Source organism: Gopherus evgoodei, chromosome 10 (assembly GCF_007399415.2).
Source record: "Gopherus evgoodei ecotype Sinaloan lineage chromosome 10, rGopEvg1_v1.p, whole genome shotgun sequence".
Classification (NCBI taxonomy): Eukaryota; Metazoa; Chordata; order Testudines; family Testudinidae; genus Gopherus; species Gopherus evgoodei.
In genome coordinates this window covers 38,787,389-38,803,884 of record NC_044331.1, presented here as the reverse complement: position 1 = coordinate 38,803,884, position 16,496 = coordinate 38,787,389, and the positions used below count along the sequence as shown (strand labels likewise).

The window sequence follows — 16,496 nt, the reverse complement described above, 5'->3', positions numbered from 1 at the left end:
GGAGAGCTCTTGGAGTCTCCATCTCCCTGCAGTTCTCCCTCCCAGGCACTGCACGTACAAGATTTCTAAATCCTCCAAGTTGTGTTTGCTGCAAGCTGAGACCCCCTGCACTGCTGAGACCCCAGGGCCGTCCTTAGGCATAGGCAGAATAGGCAGCCGCGTAGGGCCTCATTCTGCCTGGGGACACCACTCTCCAGGCAGCCCAGACAGTGGAGAAGCAGGGCTGCTGGGTCCTAAAGAGAGCCGAATGCAGCACAGTCTGAGGAATGGGATTGGCTGCTGGGGTCTCTGGGAAGGGGAGGGGGTGGGGGTTGGGGAAGGAGCTCACCTGTGAGTGTGACTCTTTCCCCCTGGCTGAGGTCAGGTGAGGCAGGCTCTGTGGCTCTGGAACCAGTATCCTTTGTTGTCTCCCATAACATCCATTCTTCTCCCCCCTGTCCCACGGAGCACCCCCTCCTTTCTCCCTCCTCCCCAGGAGCACCCCTCTCTCTCTCCTCCCTCCCCTCCGTCACGGCTGGGTTGGGTGAGGTGCTGGGGGTAGGTGGGGGGAGGAGGCTGGCTGGCTGCCTGCTGAGGAATGAAAGTGAAAGTAACTCACTTCCTGGGCAGGCAGCCAGAATTGGAATGTCACACAGGGTTTGGATGGGGTTAGCCAGATGTGTGAAAAATCAGGATAGGGGTAGGGTGAGCAGATATCCCTATTTTATAGAGACAGTCCCAATTTTGGGGTCTTTTTCTTATATAGGCTCCTTTTACACCCCCACCCCAACTCATCCCTGTTCTGATTTTACACACTTTCTGTCTGGTCACTCTAGGTGGGGGTAATTGGTGCCTATATAAGACAAAGCCCCAAATATCGGGACTGGCCCTATAAAATCAGGACATCTGGATCTGGCCACCCTAGTTGGGGAGCGCCTCTCCCCCAGGCTGGCAGCTGCCAGTGATCCATCTCATCCGGGGGGAGCTGCACAGGGCAGGATGAGCTGCTGTGGCTCCATGGGTGCCCTGTCCCTGAGATCAGATGCTGTGCTAACTTCACCATGGTCCATAAGGCTGGTGGTGGTGCCCATTGGCGTGTGATTGGACCTGAGGGTTTGCTGCTGCTGTTGCCACTCTGCACCCCAAGAGGTGGAGTTTGGGATCCTGCAGTTTTCCACCTATCTCCTCCTCTACTGCAGCTTTTGGGGGTGAGCCAAGCATGAAAGCAGTACTGTGTTGCCATTTAGATTGTCATTTAACAACTTTGTTTGCCAAAAATTCTTGCTAACAATCCTGAATCCAATTTCAATATTTTTTTTTAAAATCAATATCTTAGCCAAAAACAGAAAATTAAGTTGTTGACAATTATTAGTGACAGGTTTGGTTTGAGGCAGGGAGTGGGCCAGTTTTCATCAGAGAAATAAAAAATGTTGACTGACTTTCCTATAGCCTGTTACTCCTGATAAGAGCCCTCCAACGACTGTAATATGCTCATCTCCTTACTAGTGTATAAAGCAGGGGTCGGCAACGTACGGCACACGTGTCAAAAGTGCAGGTGAGCTGATTTTTGATGGTATGCAGCAGCAGGCTGAGCGGCTCAGCCCATCACTGCTCTGGGGTTCCGGCTGCTGCCCTATTGCCAGCTGGAATACCAGCCATCGGCCCCACTCAGCACCTGCTGTTGGCCTGGGCACCCCCAAGGAATCCCAGGCTGGCAGTGGGCTGAGCAGGCCAGTTGAACCACTCAACCTGCTGTCAGCCTGGGGTTCCATTCACTCAGCCGGCAGCGGGCTGAGTGGGCTGGTGGCGGACTGAGCAGGGCCGGTGGGGGGTTGAGTGGCTCAGTCTGCTGCCAGTTTGGGGTGCCAGCAGCATTCAGCCTACTGCTACTCCGGGGTTCCGGCTGCCGGCCCCTTGCCAGTCAGGAGCTCAGCCGCCAGCGCCACTCTGCCTCCTGCCAGCCTGGGTGAGCAGAATCCCAGGCTGGTAGCGGGCTGAGGGGGGGTTGGCGGCCGGGATCCTGGCTGGCAGGAGTTGGTGGTCATAACCCCAGACCAGCAGCGGGCTGAGCAGAGCCTGGGATCCTTGTCTAGGGTTCCAGCCACCAGCCCGCTGCCGGTTTGGGGTTTCATTTACTCAGCTGGCAGAGGCCTGAGCAGGACTGGTGGCCAAGACCTCAGATAATAACAATAGTTTATTTATATAATATAGACATAGAGAGAAACCTTCTACAAACATTAAAATGTATCACTGGCACGAGAAACCTTAAATTACAGTGAACTTGGCACACCACTTCTGAGAGGTTGCCGACCCCTGGTATAGAGTGACCATCTGTTGTACTAAGATTCTCCTGCTTTTTTTTCCCTTGTGAGTCAGTATAACTTTTGCCAGCCCAGAAGTTGGGCAGCCAATGTTTTACGTTTTCACAATGTTTTCTCCAACTTTCATAAAGTAAATACATAGTTAATATGAGTTAAAAAGGCCAGGGACACTTCTTTGTGAAGAATCTGTACAGCAGGTCATGCCCATAGACGATCCAGAAAAGAAATTTGAGGTTGAATTTTTTAATGTTGTGATGGATAAAGCAGTATCTGCTGTTGATGAAAGGTTTAATACCTTGCAAGTACACCATGAACAGTTTGGATTTTTGTATAACATAACTAAATTCAACAAAATAGGAAAACAAGAGCAACTAATGACAAAGTGCAAGAATCTAGAGAGCCTCCTGAAGCACGGTGATAGTTTTGATTTAAATGGACTTGAACTGTACGAAGAATTGAGTACACTGTCATCAATGTTGCCACATGCAAAATCGGTGATGGACATTGTACAGTTTATTCATACTCGCAAACTTGTTGACATATATCCTAATGTGTACATTGCCACTCGTATTCTACTGACAATTCCTGTAACAGTAGCATCAGGAGAATGGAGTTTCTCAAAACTAAAGCTCATTAAAAACCATCTCCGCTCTACAATGAGTCAGGAACGCTTGACTGGTCTTGCTATTCTTGCGATCGAACAAGACATGACTTTGTCTTTGTCATATGATGACATTATTACTGATTTTGCAGCCAAAAAAGCCAGAAAGATTGCTTTTAATTAAAAACAAATCTTTGTTTCAATACCTCTTCATATAAATTTCCAATAAAATTTTGATAAATTAAAAAATATATATTATTTGCATCATTCTGTCATATCAGAATTTTTTCTATAGTGCTGCTTCTTTAGTGCTAGTCCATCAGCATTACAGTGTGCTTAATTAAGTTAAACTGGTTTTAATAATGTGAATGTGGCAAGTTTTCCAATATTATAAGCTTATGTTTGTGTTGCTAAGAGCAGATCAGGCACAGGGGCACCAGTTTAATAATCTCACCTAGGGCACCATAAATCCTAAGGTCGGCCCTGTGAGACCCCATCAAGCACTGTGTGGGAGTTGGGGGCTGTGATTGTTGGCACCAACCTGTGACAGTGAGAGAGAGAACTGGGGTGGCTTTGCCTCTCTTTAGAGAATCACTCCTTTCTGGGTCACACAGATGTTCTCTGTAACCGAGAAAGTTCTTTGGTGACCCAGGTGTGACTGTATTTGTTACTCAGTGAAATCAGCTTCACTGAAGTGTCACAAAAGGACTGGCCCCTGCTGCTTTGGGTACCGAAAACTCCCCTCCCCTCAGCACTATCATTCAGATCATTCCCCTGGGCATTCAACCAGAGACCTTTAATGGAGAAATTTAACCCTTCTCTTCTATTGACAGGCACAGCAGTGCAAGAGACTTCAGTGTCAGCCACAGATGGCAACCCACTTGACACTGAGTCTCCTGGTCCAGGTAGGCAGAAAGCGGCGTGATACACGGACAGAATTCCTTTCCGAGGCCAAAGCTGCTGTTCATCTGCAATGTCTTTTACAGAATCAACATAATGTTTAGTATCGGGGGTAGCCATGTTAGTCTGTATACACAAAAACAACAAGGAGTCCAGTGGCACCTTAAAGACTAACAGATTTATTTAGGCATAAGCTTTCGTGGGTAAAAAACCCACTTCTTCAGATGCGTGGAGTGAAAATTATAGATGCGGGCATTATATAATGACACAAATTAACATAATGTTTAGTTCTAGCTTGTGCAAGCAGTATAATTCCCATGGGATCCTTCTGGGTGAAAAATGCTATATTAACACAGGGTGCTATATTAGAGAATCACAACTGTTATTATGAGAGTAAATGTCTCATTAAACTCAGAATTCAGAAGGATGTCCACAACTGCTTATTAACTTGTGTGCATGGTTGCAGCAATTATCCAAGCAGTTGCAGTGACTACTTGTGCAAACTATCATTGTGATCTGTAACTGGTTGATTGTGTGTCAAGTGACCACGGCTGTGGCTGGAACTGTGGGTGCTACTGAGCCACACTCATTCCATTCCTGGAAACAGATACCAGCGCATTTTTCATGAGTGAGATGCCCATATTTTTCATATGTATATCACAAATGGCTTTGTGAGTCATAATCAGATGCTGTCTCAAGCACTGCTGGTTTGGTGGCTGTGCAGTGAGGTGGGCCAGAATAGGTAACTTCTTGGTCAGAACATACCTCATAAGCTCAAATGCCTCATGGAACCAAATGGTCTAGGTGATAGAGCCGCCTTGCTGAATCCCAAGGAAGAGGAGAGGTACCAAAAAGGTTTTATCCCCAAAGAAGGGGGATTCCACATTTCAGTGCTGCAGCTCCATGCATCTACCTCCATCTGAAGCTTGCAATGTCTCTATTTCCTTGGGGTTCTCCAGCTCATGAGTTACATCCTTCTGGCTGAGGGGAATCCAATGGAATCCCCTTCAAAGTCCCTAGTCAAGCAGAGAGCCTCCCCATGTAAATGGAGCTTCCCCCCACCTGGAGCAATTCCAGCCATCTTGGGAGCCGCAGATCAGCACATAGAATTGAGCCTGGGTCTCATTCCACATGGCAGTGCAGAGCACCGGGCACCAGAGCGCTAGCTTGGCCTCCCAAGAGTGAGGTGTGAATGTTAGGGTGACCAGATGTCCCGATTTTATAGGGACAGTCCCAATTTTGGGGTCTTTTTCTTGTATAGGCTCCTATCGCCCCCCACCCCCACCCCCTGCCCCGATTTTTCACATTTGCTGTCTGGTCACCCTAGTGAATCTTCTGAGGTCTGTGCAGTAGAAGAGAAACTCCTGAGATCTGTTTACATTGGTTCTTGTCTTAGGAGTCAAGATGGGGCTTTTGGACCGTGTCTACCAAAGACTTACTCAGACTATTGGTGAGTAGGAATTCTGCCTGGGAGCGTCCCCCATGGCACAGATTTACCCCAGTTCCCTTCTGATTCCTATTGCCCTTACAGAGACTCAGTCACATGACACCTCACCGCACCACTGCCCTTCTAAATTACAGGACGGACACCTTTCCAAACAGACAGGACAAATCTGGACTCCAGCCAGCCAGGCCCCACTGACTCTTCCATCCCAGGTAGGAGTCAACAGCCTTTCGCTGTGACAAATCATCACATTTCTATTGCAGTCCCATCAGGAAGTTCCATCCCAGTGCACACAGGATCATTCAGTGCCTCAGTTTCCCTAGCTTCATAATGGGGCTAACAAGACTCACAACCTTCACTGGGGTCTGGAAGGTGTGGGTAATGTTTGTGTAAAGGCACTAGAAGGGGAAATGCCTGATCTCAGTGTTAAATAACATGACACTGTCCGGGCAGTGATTGGTGGAAATCCCTCGCCAGGGGTTCCATAAGTTGCAGACAGTTCCCACACAGCTATACGTCCCTGTGGCCCCTAGGACATTCTATCAGTGACCATGATTGTGGGAAATTAACTCACGGTCTGTCTGTATCCACAGACACAGAGGAGCAGAAGGTGGCCCAAAAACAAGACCCAGCGCCACAAACCCTGGCTGCAGGAGCGGGCAGCCCCTCCAGCACTTTCTGTGCGGAGCCTCATGATCCAGGTAGGCCCATGCCCAGTACCGAGTGCCAGAAATAAAGGGGGGGATGGGAAAGCAGCCACAGTGACAGCAAAACCCCAGTGCTGAGAGGGCAAGAAGAGACTCCACCCAGGCTCTGTGCCCTTCTCTGCACATGCACATAAGCCACTGCCCTGGGCTCCACCTTACAAGCCAGCCTCCATGCCATCCCACGCTGGGCTAAAGCCCTGCTGCCATAGGGCAGCACTGGAATCGCCACTGGGCAGCCTGGGTGCCAGTAAAGGGGAAATTGACCTACTAGGCAGCTCCCTCTACCAGCTCAGCTCCCCACTGGCTCCTCATAATGATTCCCAACATGTTGCTAGTTCTTTTGACTGCCGCTGCATATTGAGTGGATGTTTATGGAGAACTATCCACAGTGACTCCAAGATCTCGTTCTTGAGTGGTAACAGCTAATTTAAATCCCGTCATTTGGTATGTTTTCCAATGTGTGTTACTTTGCACTCATCCACACTGAATTTCATCTACCATTTTGTTGCCCAGTCACCCAGTTTAGTGAGATCTCTTTGTAACTCTTTGCAATCTGCCTGGGACTTAACTATGGTGAGTAATTTTGTGTCATCCACAGATTTTACCACCTCACCATTTTACCCCTGAACAGCAAAGGCCCTAGTACACATCTCTGGGGACTCCACAATTTACCTCATTGTGAATACTGAAAATAGATTCTTACCCTTTGTTTCCTGTCTTTTAACCAGCTACAGCCCATGAGAGGACCTTCCCTCTAATCCCATGACTGCTTACTTTGCTTAAGAGCAAACTTAGTTTCCTTCTGTTCATTTTAGGCACCAAGCGAAAGGCCTATTCATCACCCAGGGGACAGCTCACCCCAATCAGCAAGGAGGAGGAGAAGGAAAGGCCAAGGAAGACCAGAGTGAGTGAGGAGAGAACGGGAAATCCACAGCACACTGGGGAAGTGTCCATGGCACAGACAGTACAAGGTTCCCTCCATCACCAACTCATCCTGGACTCCCACCCCCTACTGCCTTCTCCACAACACACTGACCCTCTAAGGTTCTGACCCCCTTTCCCCATCCGCTTGCTCCCAGATTCACTGCCATTCTCTGGCCCTAGAGAACATGCTCTGACCCCCCTTGCCAGGGCAGGTGTTGCAGACGGGAGGAGAGAGGCGACTCCATTTCCAGCACCTGGCTCTGCTTTCTTTCTGCTTTGCTGGCTGGTCAGCAATGGGCTGCACTGGGGAACGAGAGAGAGAAATAATAACCATTGTCCTGAGCTTCACCTCTCCCCAGAGTGTCCCGCGCACTCATCTCTCCCTGGGCCCACGGCAGGGTTAGCTCTTAGCCCAGCCTAGACCTGTGGAGAGCAAGGCTCCGGGAGGAGAAGTGGCTGGCCCAAGGCCAGAAAGCAGGAGTATCCCTCCCTGGTACACTCTGGAAGTGACCATTGTAGGAAGTGAGCAGGCAGAGACAATGGGCCAGATCCTTGGCCCCTGGTAAGACCGCATGAAGGGATATTAAACTCTCCCTTCCAAGCTCCCACGTGGTTTCACTCCAGCATGGAGGCAGTGGGGAGCCCTTGGATGCTGTCTCCCCATCCCTGACCTGTCTGTGTGGGTCTCTAGACTGTCAGCCCTTCAGGACACAGATTGTCTCTGTCTGTGTTGTGCTGCACCCAGTGCAACAGGGCCTGATCCTGACTGGAGCCTCTGGGCGCTGCCATAACATCAGTAGTGATAAATAATCAGGGCAGCCCCCACTCTTCCAAACCAGGCCCCGCCATCCCTGCCATCCTGTTAGCACACACCACCCCAGCTGGCACCATGTACAACTGTCCCGTTGAACCAACCATCAGTGATACTAGGCTAGTGCAAACAAAGGGGTCAAATGCCCCTCCCAGAGAAGGGAGAGTCTGGCACCAGCTGGAAGCTGCTCTCCACCAGGGCCATAACTTTATTCCTTCCAAGTCTGGGTTGTGGTTACCCAGCTGCTGATGAAGACTCTGCACATTCGGGCTTGTCTGCCTGACATGTCATCGCCATGTCCTGCCTCTCTTCTCTTGCACAGGGCTTTGCTTGCGTTAGGGATATGGATGAGGCTGCCCTAAGGAAGGACATTGGCATCCTCTTCCCAGCACTCCACTCCATGGTAAGAGATGCTGGGATCACTCAGGCAAAATGCCGGGGCCCACTGGCTTAAACTGGGTAGGCTGTGGGAAGAGCTGTCCCTGCCTCATCCTGTTCCCACTGGGGGATGGATCCTGGAGAACTCTCCTTTGGTTTCTTTTCCTCCCACCCACCCCAACCCCTTTGACCGGGAACATCAGCATCCCGCACCTTGTTCCAACGCTCCACATCTTCGGTTCCTGACCCGTCAGACTCTGCTTCTACATGAGCCACAGCCCCCAAAGCCTCGGCCTCACTCATAGACTGATCCAGCTTGCTGGCCTGTTCTTTAGATGGGAATTAGAATTTGCCTCTCCACCCTCATCCCTTCACTCTGCCATCCCAGGGCTTGGCCTGAGAGACACTGGATCTAGTTTACCTTTGCTGGTGTTGCTTTCTTCCCTTAGGTGTGTCATCTCCCCAGTGAGCACCTGGAGGAGCGGAGAGAGGCCCTGGACTCTCTGGTCCATCTGGGTAAGAAACCTATTCCCCTTTCCCAGAGAAGGAGATCCCAGCCTGTGGAATTTCAGAGCCCAGGCACAGAACTATACTCCCTTCCCCTTCACCCCATTATGATTCACTCCTCTTCCTGCAGCTCGCTTCTTCCTGCTGGAGCTGCTTGTGTTCCTGTTCAGGAGGCTGAAGAAGGACGAGGAAGAGGAGACCTGTGCCAGTCTCTGCATTCTGGACCAGATAGTCCGATCCAACAGTAAGTGACCCCACAGCGAGGCCTTGTCTTTTGATGTGTTATGGCCTCTTGTGCAATTAGCAGCGCTTAGCACTGGGCCTCATTGGGCTCATTTGTACCTGTCTGCAGTAGACAAGCCAAGTCCTGCAGCCCCTCAGCCGATGCTGCGGCAATGAGAGAGGAAAATCACTGCTGGAACTGCCAGCGTGGGCAGATGCAGCTGGTTACCTGCAGTGGTAACCTCCAGGAGGGTCATGTAGGGACACTGAGGTTGCTCTAAGGTGCCTGAAATCTCAGGTTCCTGCACACCCTGGTTTAACATCAGCCCTGCCAAGCCGGTGTCTGTGTCTCTTACAGTTTCCGAAATGTCACAGCACACAGAGAAGCTGTTCATAGCCCTGGGGCCAATCCTGCAGAGCACAAGCATACGGGTGAGTCTGGAACCATGGCCAACACGTCCAAAGCTAGTGAATGTCTGCCTGCCAGTGCAGAGCCTGCCCGGGAGCCTGTGCATCGAAACACATGACCCATCAGTGCTCCATAGTATAGGGCAAAAGGTGGGGGAAAGAATCCCAGCAGGGCTCCACCTGCAGTGCCATCTCTGGGCTGCCTAGCAGTATTTCACCAAACACCTAGCTGAGAAAGGATCCCAGCCTGGACTGGGAAGGGACAAGGTCCCTCTACACTGTGTGCAAATCATTTCTGTTTCTGTCTGGGTCTGGCAGGTCAGAGAAGCCCTTGCTTATTTTATACGCACCACGGGGGCGCATGGGCTCTTGGAGAAATCTGATTCAAGACCCTTAATTGACTTCTTGGTGCGTCAATGCACCCTGCCCCTCGACAGCACGGTAAGAATCCACAGAGATTTTAGCGATGGGGGTCCGTGAACAGGGCAGAACATGGGATCAAGAGATAGGGAATGAGAGGCAGCTGCAGACGGGGACGGGCAGGTGATGGGCACCAAATAGGGCTTGGGAAGCAGATAGAACTGGGGACGGCACCCTCCGTCTACTGATGGAAGATGATGACAAATGGAATACAGTGTTTTTACCTTCCAGCCCATTCTCTCTGATCCTCTCTCAGCTGCCATCTGGGCTCTGTCCCTTGCACTGGGAGGGCAGGACCCCTGGCTTCCTCCTTCTCTCATCCCACCGTGATCATCCACCCTACAGGAGACTAAGGCATGATGGGTCTGGTTTTCACTACACAGAGGGGTGGATCCTAGAACTGGCTCCACACAGACCCTGGGCTGGTTATGGCACAATCACAGCCAGGGTTCTGCCTTTTCCCTTCAAGCCCCATTTGCACCCCCTGCCATGCCCACTATAGGTACCGTGCAAGGGAGGTCTCCACTGAATCTATATCTCCCTGGTGTCTCCTTTATTTCTCACCATCAGGAGGCAGCAGACGGGAGGCACACCATGGAGCTTGAGGTCCGCCAGCTCTGCTCCAGCACCCTGCAGTCCCTGGGTGACTCCCCCAGAATGGCCAATGTAAGTGACTCTGCCCCTCTCCATTGGACGCAGGCCTCTCTGGGTCTGAACTTTTCCATGAGACAGGCCGCAACCAGACTTATTTACCTGAGCCTCCCCGCTCCAGAACATCATGGGGTTGGGTAAAATGGACCCTGGATCCGAGCCAGACCTGGTTCTTTGGAACAGGGAACACTCACCAGCTGAGTGCCCCTGCATGCCAGGTTTTGGAATCACAAGGGCTCTTCCGCTCTAGCATCCCCTGTGGCCAGTCATGCTGCTTCTGCAGCTTCCATAGCTCAGTCCCTCTTCATTGGTCCCTCTGTTAACTTTTTCCTGGCTGGCACAGGGTGGGGTCTATACAGACCATTACATTCTTGTTTTGCAAAAGCCAACCCTAGCCCAGGACTTCCTGCCTCTCACCCACACTACCCTGGTGCCGAAGGGAGAATCCACTGAGCTGGGAGACACTACATCCAAATCTCATCTTTGCTGACTACTGCTTAGCTTTCCACACACTGCACAGACCTGACTACTGACCCAGGCCTCAGAACACAAGCCTAAGCAGTCAGGTATTAGCCAGCCCCTCCCCAAACTGAACAAATTAACAGCCACGTTGTGCAAAGTCACTTCAGGCAGAGCTGAGACTGGAAGCCACATTTCTAATAAGGCAAACCCAAGTATTGTGCCCTCAGCTACACTGTCGTTCAGACTGAGCGTGCCAAAGACATGTGCTTTAGTTACTACAGGTGGGGAGAGACCCCCGGGAGTTCCTGCTCTCCACTATTCTATACTGTCCAGCAAAGAGTTGTGTGACCCTGTGGCACAGTGTGTGTTAAGTCCCCCTCTTGTCCACACAGCAGACAGCAATTGCATCTGTGGTTCAAGTGGCGCAGGCCTGCGTGGGGATGTGAAGGTCAGAGCTCAAACCTCCCTGAGCGCCTGTCATGGTTTCACTTGATGGTATTGGTTTTCCTAGTCTCCTCTTTATTGATCGAGCTGGTGTATTGCGTTCACGCCGTGAGAACACAGCCTGTCCAAGTGGGACTGGAGTTAGGAAATACGGTGCTGGCAATGATGATGCTCCACTCAGCAAAAGGCGGGGCTCAGTCATGTGTCACTTGATTTGGTGCTGGAGGCAGACACTGACAGGTGTGAAGGGGGAGGGGGCGGGGATCGCTGCATGGTTCAGGCTGGGTAGAGAGATCTGGCTGGCAGCGGCGAGGCCAGGGGTGCCGTCTAGTGTAGGAAAGAGAGAGCTGGTGCAGGAAGAGGATATGTCCGTACTGAGATGGCTTTTCTCTGCTCTGCAGGTTTTATGGCCTGGGCTGCTCCTTCAGCTGAGCCCAGCAGCCCATGCGCCAGCCCTGCCTCTCCTCCTGCAGACCTCGGTCAGGGTGGTAAAGAGGATGCAGGAGGAAGGCAGGCTGCTCTTGGACAGGAGGTGTGGCAAGGTGAACAGAGGTGAGTCCTAGTATTTTATCCACCCGCTCTTAGTCCTTCTGTAGCAAGAGGCGTCTGCCCCTAGGTGGGGGTGGGGATCAGCTCTCGGCTCTGGTTCCAGCTCACTGCAAGGACACAGCCAGCCGTCAAGGCACAGGTAGAGCTCAGAGACAAATGCAAAAGATCCTTCCAGAGCCTGATGGGGTGTCTCCCCTTTCTGTTCACAGGGTGTCGGTCAAGCCCCAGGGCCACTCTACTCCAGGAGCTGCTGGCTCGGCTGCTGGTGAGTAACCCGCCGTCAGGAGGTTTTTTTATGCTTAGTGGAAAGGGGCTGCTCCTGGAGCTGGCTTGCAATGCGTAGTGGTGGCTCTTCTCCCCGCAGCCCCCAGAGGAGCTGGCTCATCACATTCCTCTTGGTCATTGCACATCGACCCAGCACCTCTTGGCATTTAACAGAACCAGCGAGCTTTCTGAGCCAGCCACCTTCCTGCTCCCCTGATCCTGGGGCTGGACCAGGTCCCCCAGCACTAGTTAGTGCAGCCCTCGGGCTGCTTCACGCTCCTCTTGTGCTGCTCTAACCTAGGCCCAGGATCTGACCCAACAGCTGCCTGATGGCCTCTGGATAAGCCTGTCTCCCTTCATCTGAACTAGAGCCAGCCCAGGAGTGAGAGGATGGAAGGAGCCAAGAGCTGCTCCATGGAGTGTCCCCAATCAATTGAAACATTCATCTCAATCCTGTCCTGGTTGTCAACTCCACCTCTCTGTTGTCTCCTTCCCTCCATCACTGAGCTCTCCCCCTGCACCTGTAGGGAGCTCCCTTCTCACACTGCCTTGCAAGGGAGGGCTACAACCACCTCTGCCTCTTTGTCCGCCAGGTGCTCGGTGCATCTTCATCCATGACAGTGCAGGTCAGAAGGGCAGCCATGTTCCTCCTCTTCCAGCTGATGAGCATGTTCCAGGCTGGCTCTGGCCGATTCTGGGATAATTACACAACGGAGATGCTCCTTTACGTGGAAGGTGAGGGGGGAGTGTCTCCTCTTGCAGGAGCTAAGGGAGGGGACACTGTGGTGCTGGGCTAGAGAGGGAGAGGCCAGGGGCTCCCTCTGAATCCAGGATAATATGATGCTGTGATGCTGGAATCAGAGACGATCATGTCAGGATCATATCCCTGGTTCATCTAGCCCAGTCTCCCCTGCCTAGACAGGAAGGATCCTTTCCAGGACCATATCTAACCTTCATCTGATCCCTCACCCCTGGGGAAGGATCTTGGCAAGCAGAACTCCTGGGTATTTCACATCAAGGGATCTGGGTCTGAGGAGCATTGTTGTCCATCAGTGATTTGCAAAGAGACATGGGTCCCCTGGGGGTCCATGAGTTGGCAGCTCCTCCCCACCCCCCACCAAACAAGAGCCAGGTTGCAGGCTGCTCCCCAGTAGAAGGGTCTAAACACAAAAGAAACTGACCTGCCCATCTCTTCCAGATCACAAGACCTGCTTCTGCCAGAGGGAGTGGGAGCAGCAGCTGCTGCAGGTAAGGGTCAGAGAAATGGAGGGCTGGAAAGGAACTCAAGAGGTCTTCTAGTCCAGCCCCCCCACCGCGCTGAGGCAGAATTAAGAGGCCTCTCAGCAGCACTGCATTGGGGGACAGAGGAAGCGGCTGAGCCTAGCAGATAAAATTGGAGACGCACCAGGGGCAGCTCACAAGGATTCACAAGCATTACGAGAGACATGGGGGGTGACAGTGCACGCTCCTTCTTCCCCTCCCCTCCCAGCTATGGTGGATTCCTGGCTGGAGCTATTGAGAGGACCAGTTTCTTGGCCCCTCTTGTTTCTAACTGGCTCTTCTTTCCCTGGCAGTTCCTGGAAGACCTTCTCTTCCTCATCTCGGACCATACCTGGCTGGGCTGTTTCATCACTAGTATCAGGCGCCAGCTGGCCCACAGCGATAAGCGGCCCAGTGACAAGGTCAGTGTCCTGAAAGGAACTGGGGTTCAGTGCCTAGTTCAGAACAGCAGTCGCTACCCAGGGGCAGCTTGGGGCCAGTGAAACAGACAACTATATCCAGTGAGCTCTGTGCACGCCAGGCCATGCCCAATGCATCCAGCATGATGGTGTCTCTTTCACAGAGCTTTCTCTACAAGTGCTGGGGCACCGTGCTGATGTTTTCTCCAGAAGAGAGCATCAAGCCCCAGCTATGGCATCTGGTGGAGATGGTCAATTTCAGAGAAGAAGAGGAAAGAGAGGTGAGGTCTTTGCTCCTCCACTGTCAGGTGATCCCTCATTCCTTGTCAATCCCCTGATGCTACATGTGTATGTTCTACCTTGGACAAGGTCCAGTGGATCGAAAAGATCTTCCTTATACCCATGCCCACGACAATGACTTTGAGAGCCCATCCTGGCCCCTTGGCTTGTTGCTCAGCATTTCTAACCTCCATCTTCCTGTCTCTCAGGGATTCGCCCGAGCACTTGGGCTGTGTGCCAGGCAACATCTATATGAGATTTTTGCCATCCTGGAGCACTGGGAAGAGGTCGTCAGCAGGGTGCAGCTCCAGCCTTCTGCTGCTGGCTCTCTGGAGGTACAGTCCCACCTAGCATCTCTGCTCTTTCATCCATCCCTTCACCAGCCTTTGCAGGTAAAGGGACCTGCCAGGGAGGACCCTGCTTCCCAGAAGCCTATTCAGCAAAGAGCTGAATTTCCAAGCCAGTGGCTCAGCCTCCATGGAGGGAGCCCTTTCCTTACTCCTCCATTGAGCTGCAATCACAGCACAATGGGGTGGATCCAGGGGGGAAGGTGGGTGCTGTTGTATAAGCTCTCCAGGGTATCTCCTGGGGAGCTCAGAGATGCTCCACGCAGCCCCATAAAGAAGGCTCAGAGAGGACCCAAAAGACACTGCCATGCCATCAGCTCCGGCTGACACATTTCTCAGCAGAACAGACCCTTGGTCTTCCCCTGAACTGGGCTATTTCACAGACCTTCCTGGCAGACTCACAAGGGCTGGCATGTCTGACATTCCCCCCTCCCCTCTTCTCCCCTCCCACACCACCACCATCACCTTCCCAGTAACTCTCTGGGCCAGTGCAGTCCACTGTAGTCCCAATGACATCTCTGGAGCTAGGCTGAATTAAAGCAGCTGCTCGTGCGTCCCCTTCAGCTGCCGGGTCACCTCAACCCCCGAATCCTGGGGATCTGGGAAGGGCCTCAGAGTCCAGGCAATTCAGCTCAGCAGAGCAGCATTTGGTTGCTAAGCCAGCTGGGTGAAAAATCCTCCCCTGGCCATTTGTGAGTTAGGAGCAGCTGGAGGCCATCCCTTCTCCTCACTCTTTCCTTTGCAATTCTCAGGAGCCAGCTTCCATCGAGCAGCTGAGAAGCCTCCTGCTCCTCACCTATGGGCACGTGGTCCACTCAGTCCCCACAGACCTCATCCTAGAGACCGTAGGCTACAAGATCCTGACTCCCATGCGAAAACACTATTTTCTGAGCCCACATGTAAGTCAGAGCCCTCCCCTGACCGCCCACGCAGCACCTACCCAGGCTGCACACACCAGCACAGAGCTATGTCTTTGCATAAACTCAGCTGCAAGGGCTGGCCCTTTGCCCCAGGAGGGGCAGGAGACATGAGAACAGCACCATTCTCTGGGACTCCCCCATCTCGATTAGCTTCTTCTCTGATTCCAGGCCCATGGAAGTTAATGGAAGGACTCCCACCTGGGCCTTGTTAGAGTGTAACTGAGCATCACTTGGTGCTATTGTCCCAGAGATGACTGTACCCTCTTTGGTGCCTCTAGGCTTGTGCTGCACCCAGGGATGAGAAGAGAAAGATTTAGGCCCTGTTTCCCCACACACTGCAGTCAATGGGGTAGCTGGGCACAAAAGGCGCATTGAAGGATTCAGGCCCCTAGCCCAGTTGACAGGTTCTGGTGCTGAAGGGGGATTTTTGAGATAACTCTAGGTTGTTTTCTTACCTGGGAGGTTTGAGGCCGATGTTTAGTCCTACATCCAATGCCTTATGTGCGTCCTAGTGAAAGGAGAGGGGATGCTAGTTTGGTTTAACTGAATTTTTCCTTGGAGAATGGACACCTTGGTAGAGAGAGCCCAGCCAACTGCAGAGAGCAGCAGATTTCTCCTAGATCAGATAATTACGACCTGTCAGGGAGCTGAAACAGCTGCAGGCCCATTGACAGCTCTGGGAAACTGCAAGTGCTCAGCACCTCTGGAAATCAGTCCATTCCTTGCACCCATCTCCAGAGGTGTTCCCCTAGGGAATACAAGATGTTCCACTTGGCAAGCCAGGTCCTTCCCCTTAGGCGTGACGGCAATCCAGCCTAGGACCAGCAGCTCCCTTGTAGAGACTTGCCCTGTAGCCTTGTGTCTCAGCTCTATTGTCTGTGGCTGTTCCCTCATTGTTCTCCTCCCCTGCCTGCTGAGCCCGGACCCGCTGGTGAGATCTGCGTTTGTGTGAAGAAGCCTCGTGCTGGTGGGTGAAGCTGTCACCCAAGTGAGCAGGATTCCCTTGGTGAGCCAGGACACATACACCGTGCTGTCCCCCCTGCTGGTGAGTGAGCACCCTGGGGTCCTGGGAGGGGTTCCCTAGGTCAGATGCACATGCCAGAGTATCCAGCGTTGAAGGCCATGTGCTGTGTTTGCTACCGGGTGCCTAGGCTCTACATTGTGCACTGCAAAGCCAGTGATGGCCAGATTCTTCTGGTGCGATTCCAGCCCAAGGAATTAGATGACACTATTTTCCATTATCAGATTCATGCTGCTTAACCTGGGACAATTCCCATCC

At 52.2% G+C, this 16,496-nt stretch overlaps 2 protein-coding genes across 2 annotated transcripts; both read left to right on the top strand.

Annotated features, from left to right (window-relative positions):
* The first annotated feature begins 344 nt into the window (after window positions 1–344).
* LOC115658811 (maestro heat-like repeat-containing protein family member 1) lies at window positions 345–10,522 on the top strand. The gene is made up of 12 exons (XM_030578264.1): window positions 345–364; window positions 3,735–3,806; window positions 5,198–5,251; window positions 5,383–5,457; window positions 5,839–5,946; window positions 6,768–6,856; window positions 8,010–8,090; window positions 8,515–8,581; window positions 8,703–8,816; window positions 9,153–9,226; window positions 9,521–9,643; window positions 10,193–10,522. The coding sequence occupies exons 3-12, from the start codon at window positions 5,206–5,208 to the stop codon at window positions 10,412–10,414; spliced, it is 999 nt and encodes a 332-aa protein (XP_030434124.1). The 5' UTR covers window positions 345–364; window positions 3,735–3,806; window positions 5,198–5,205; the 3' UTR covers window positions 10,415–10,522.
* Window positions 10,523–11,309: 787 nt separating this feature from the next.
* LOC115658810 (maestro heat-like repeat-containing protein family member 1) lies at window positions 11,310–15,534 on the top strand. The gene is made up of 9 exons (XM_030578263.1): window positions 11,310–11,731; window positions 11,938–11,993; window positions 12,586–12,727; window positions 13,191–13,240; window positions 13,567–13,674; window positions 13,836–13,952; window positions 14,160–14,285; window positions 15,050–15,196; window positions 15,496–15,534. The coding sequence occupies exons 1-9, from the start codon at window positions 11,380–11,382 to the stop codon at window positions 15,532–15,534; spliced, it is 1,137 nt and encodes a 378-aa protein (XP_030434123.1). The 5' UTR covers window positions 11,310–11,379.
* The last annotated feature ends 962 nt before the right edge of the window (window positions 15,535–16,496 follow it).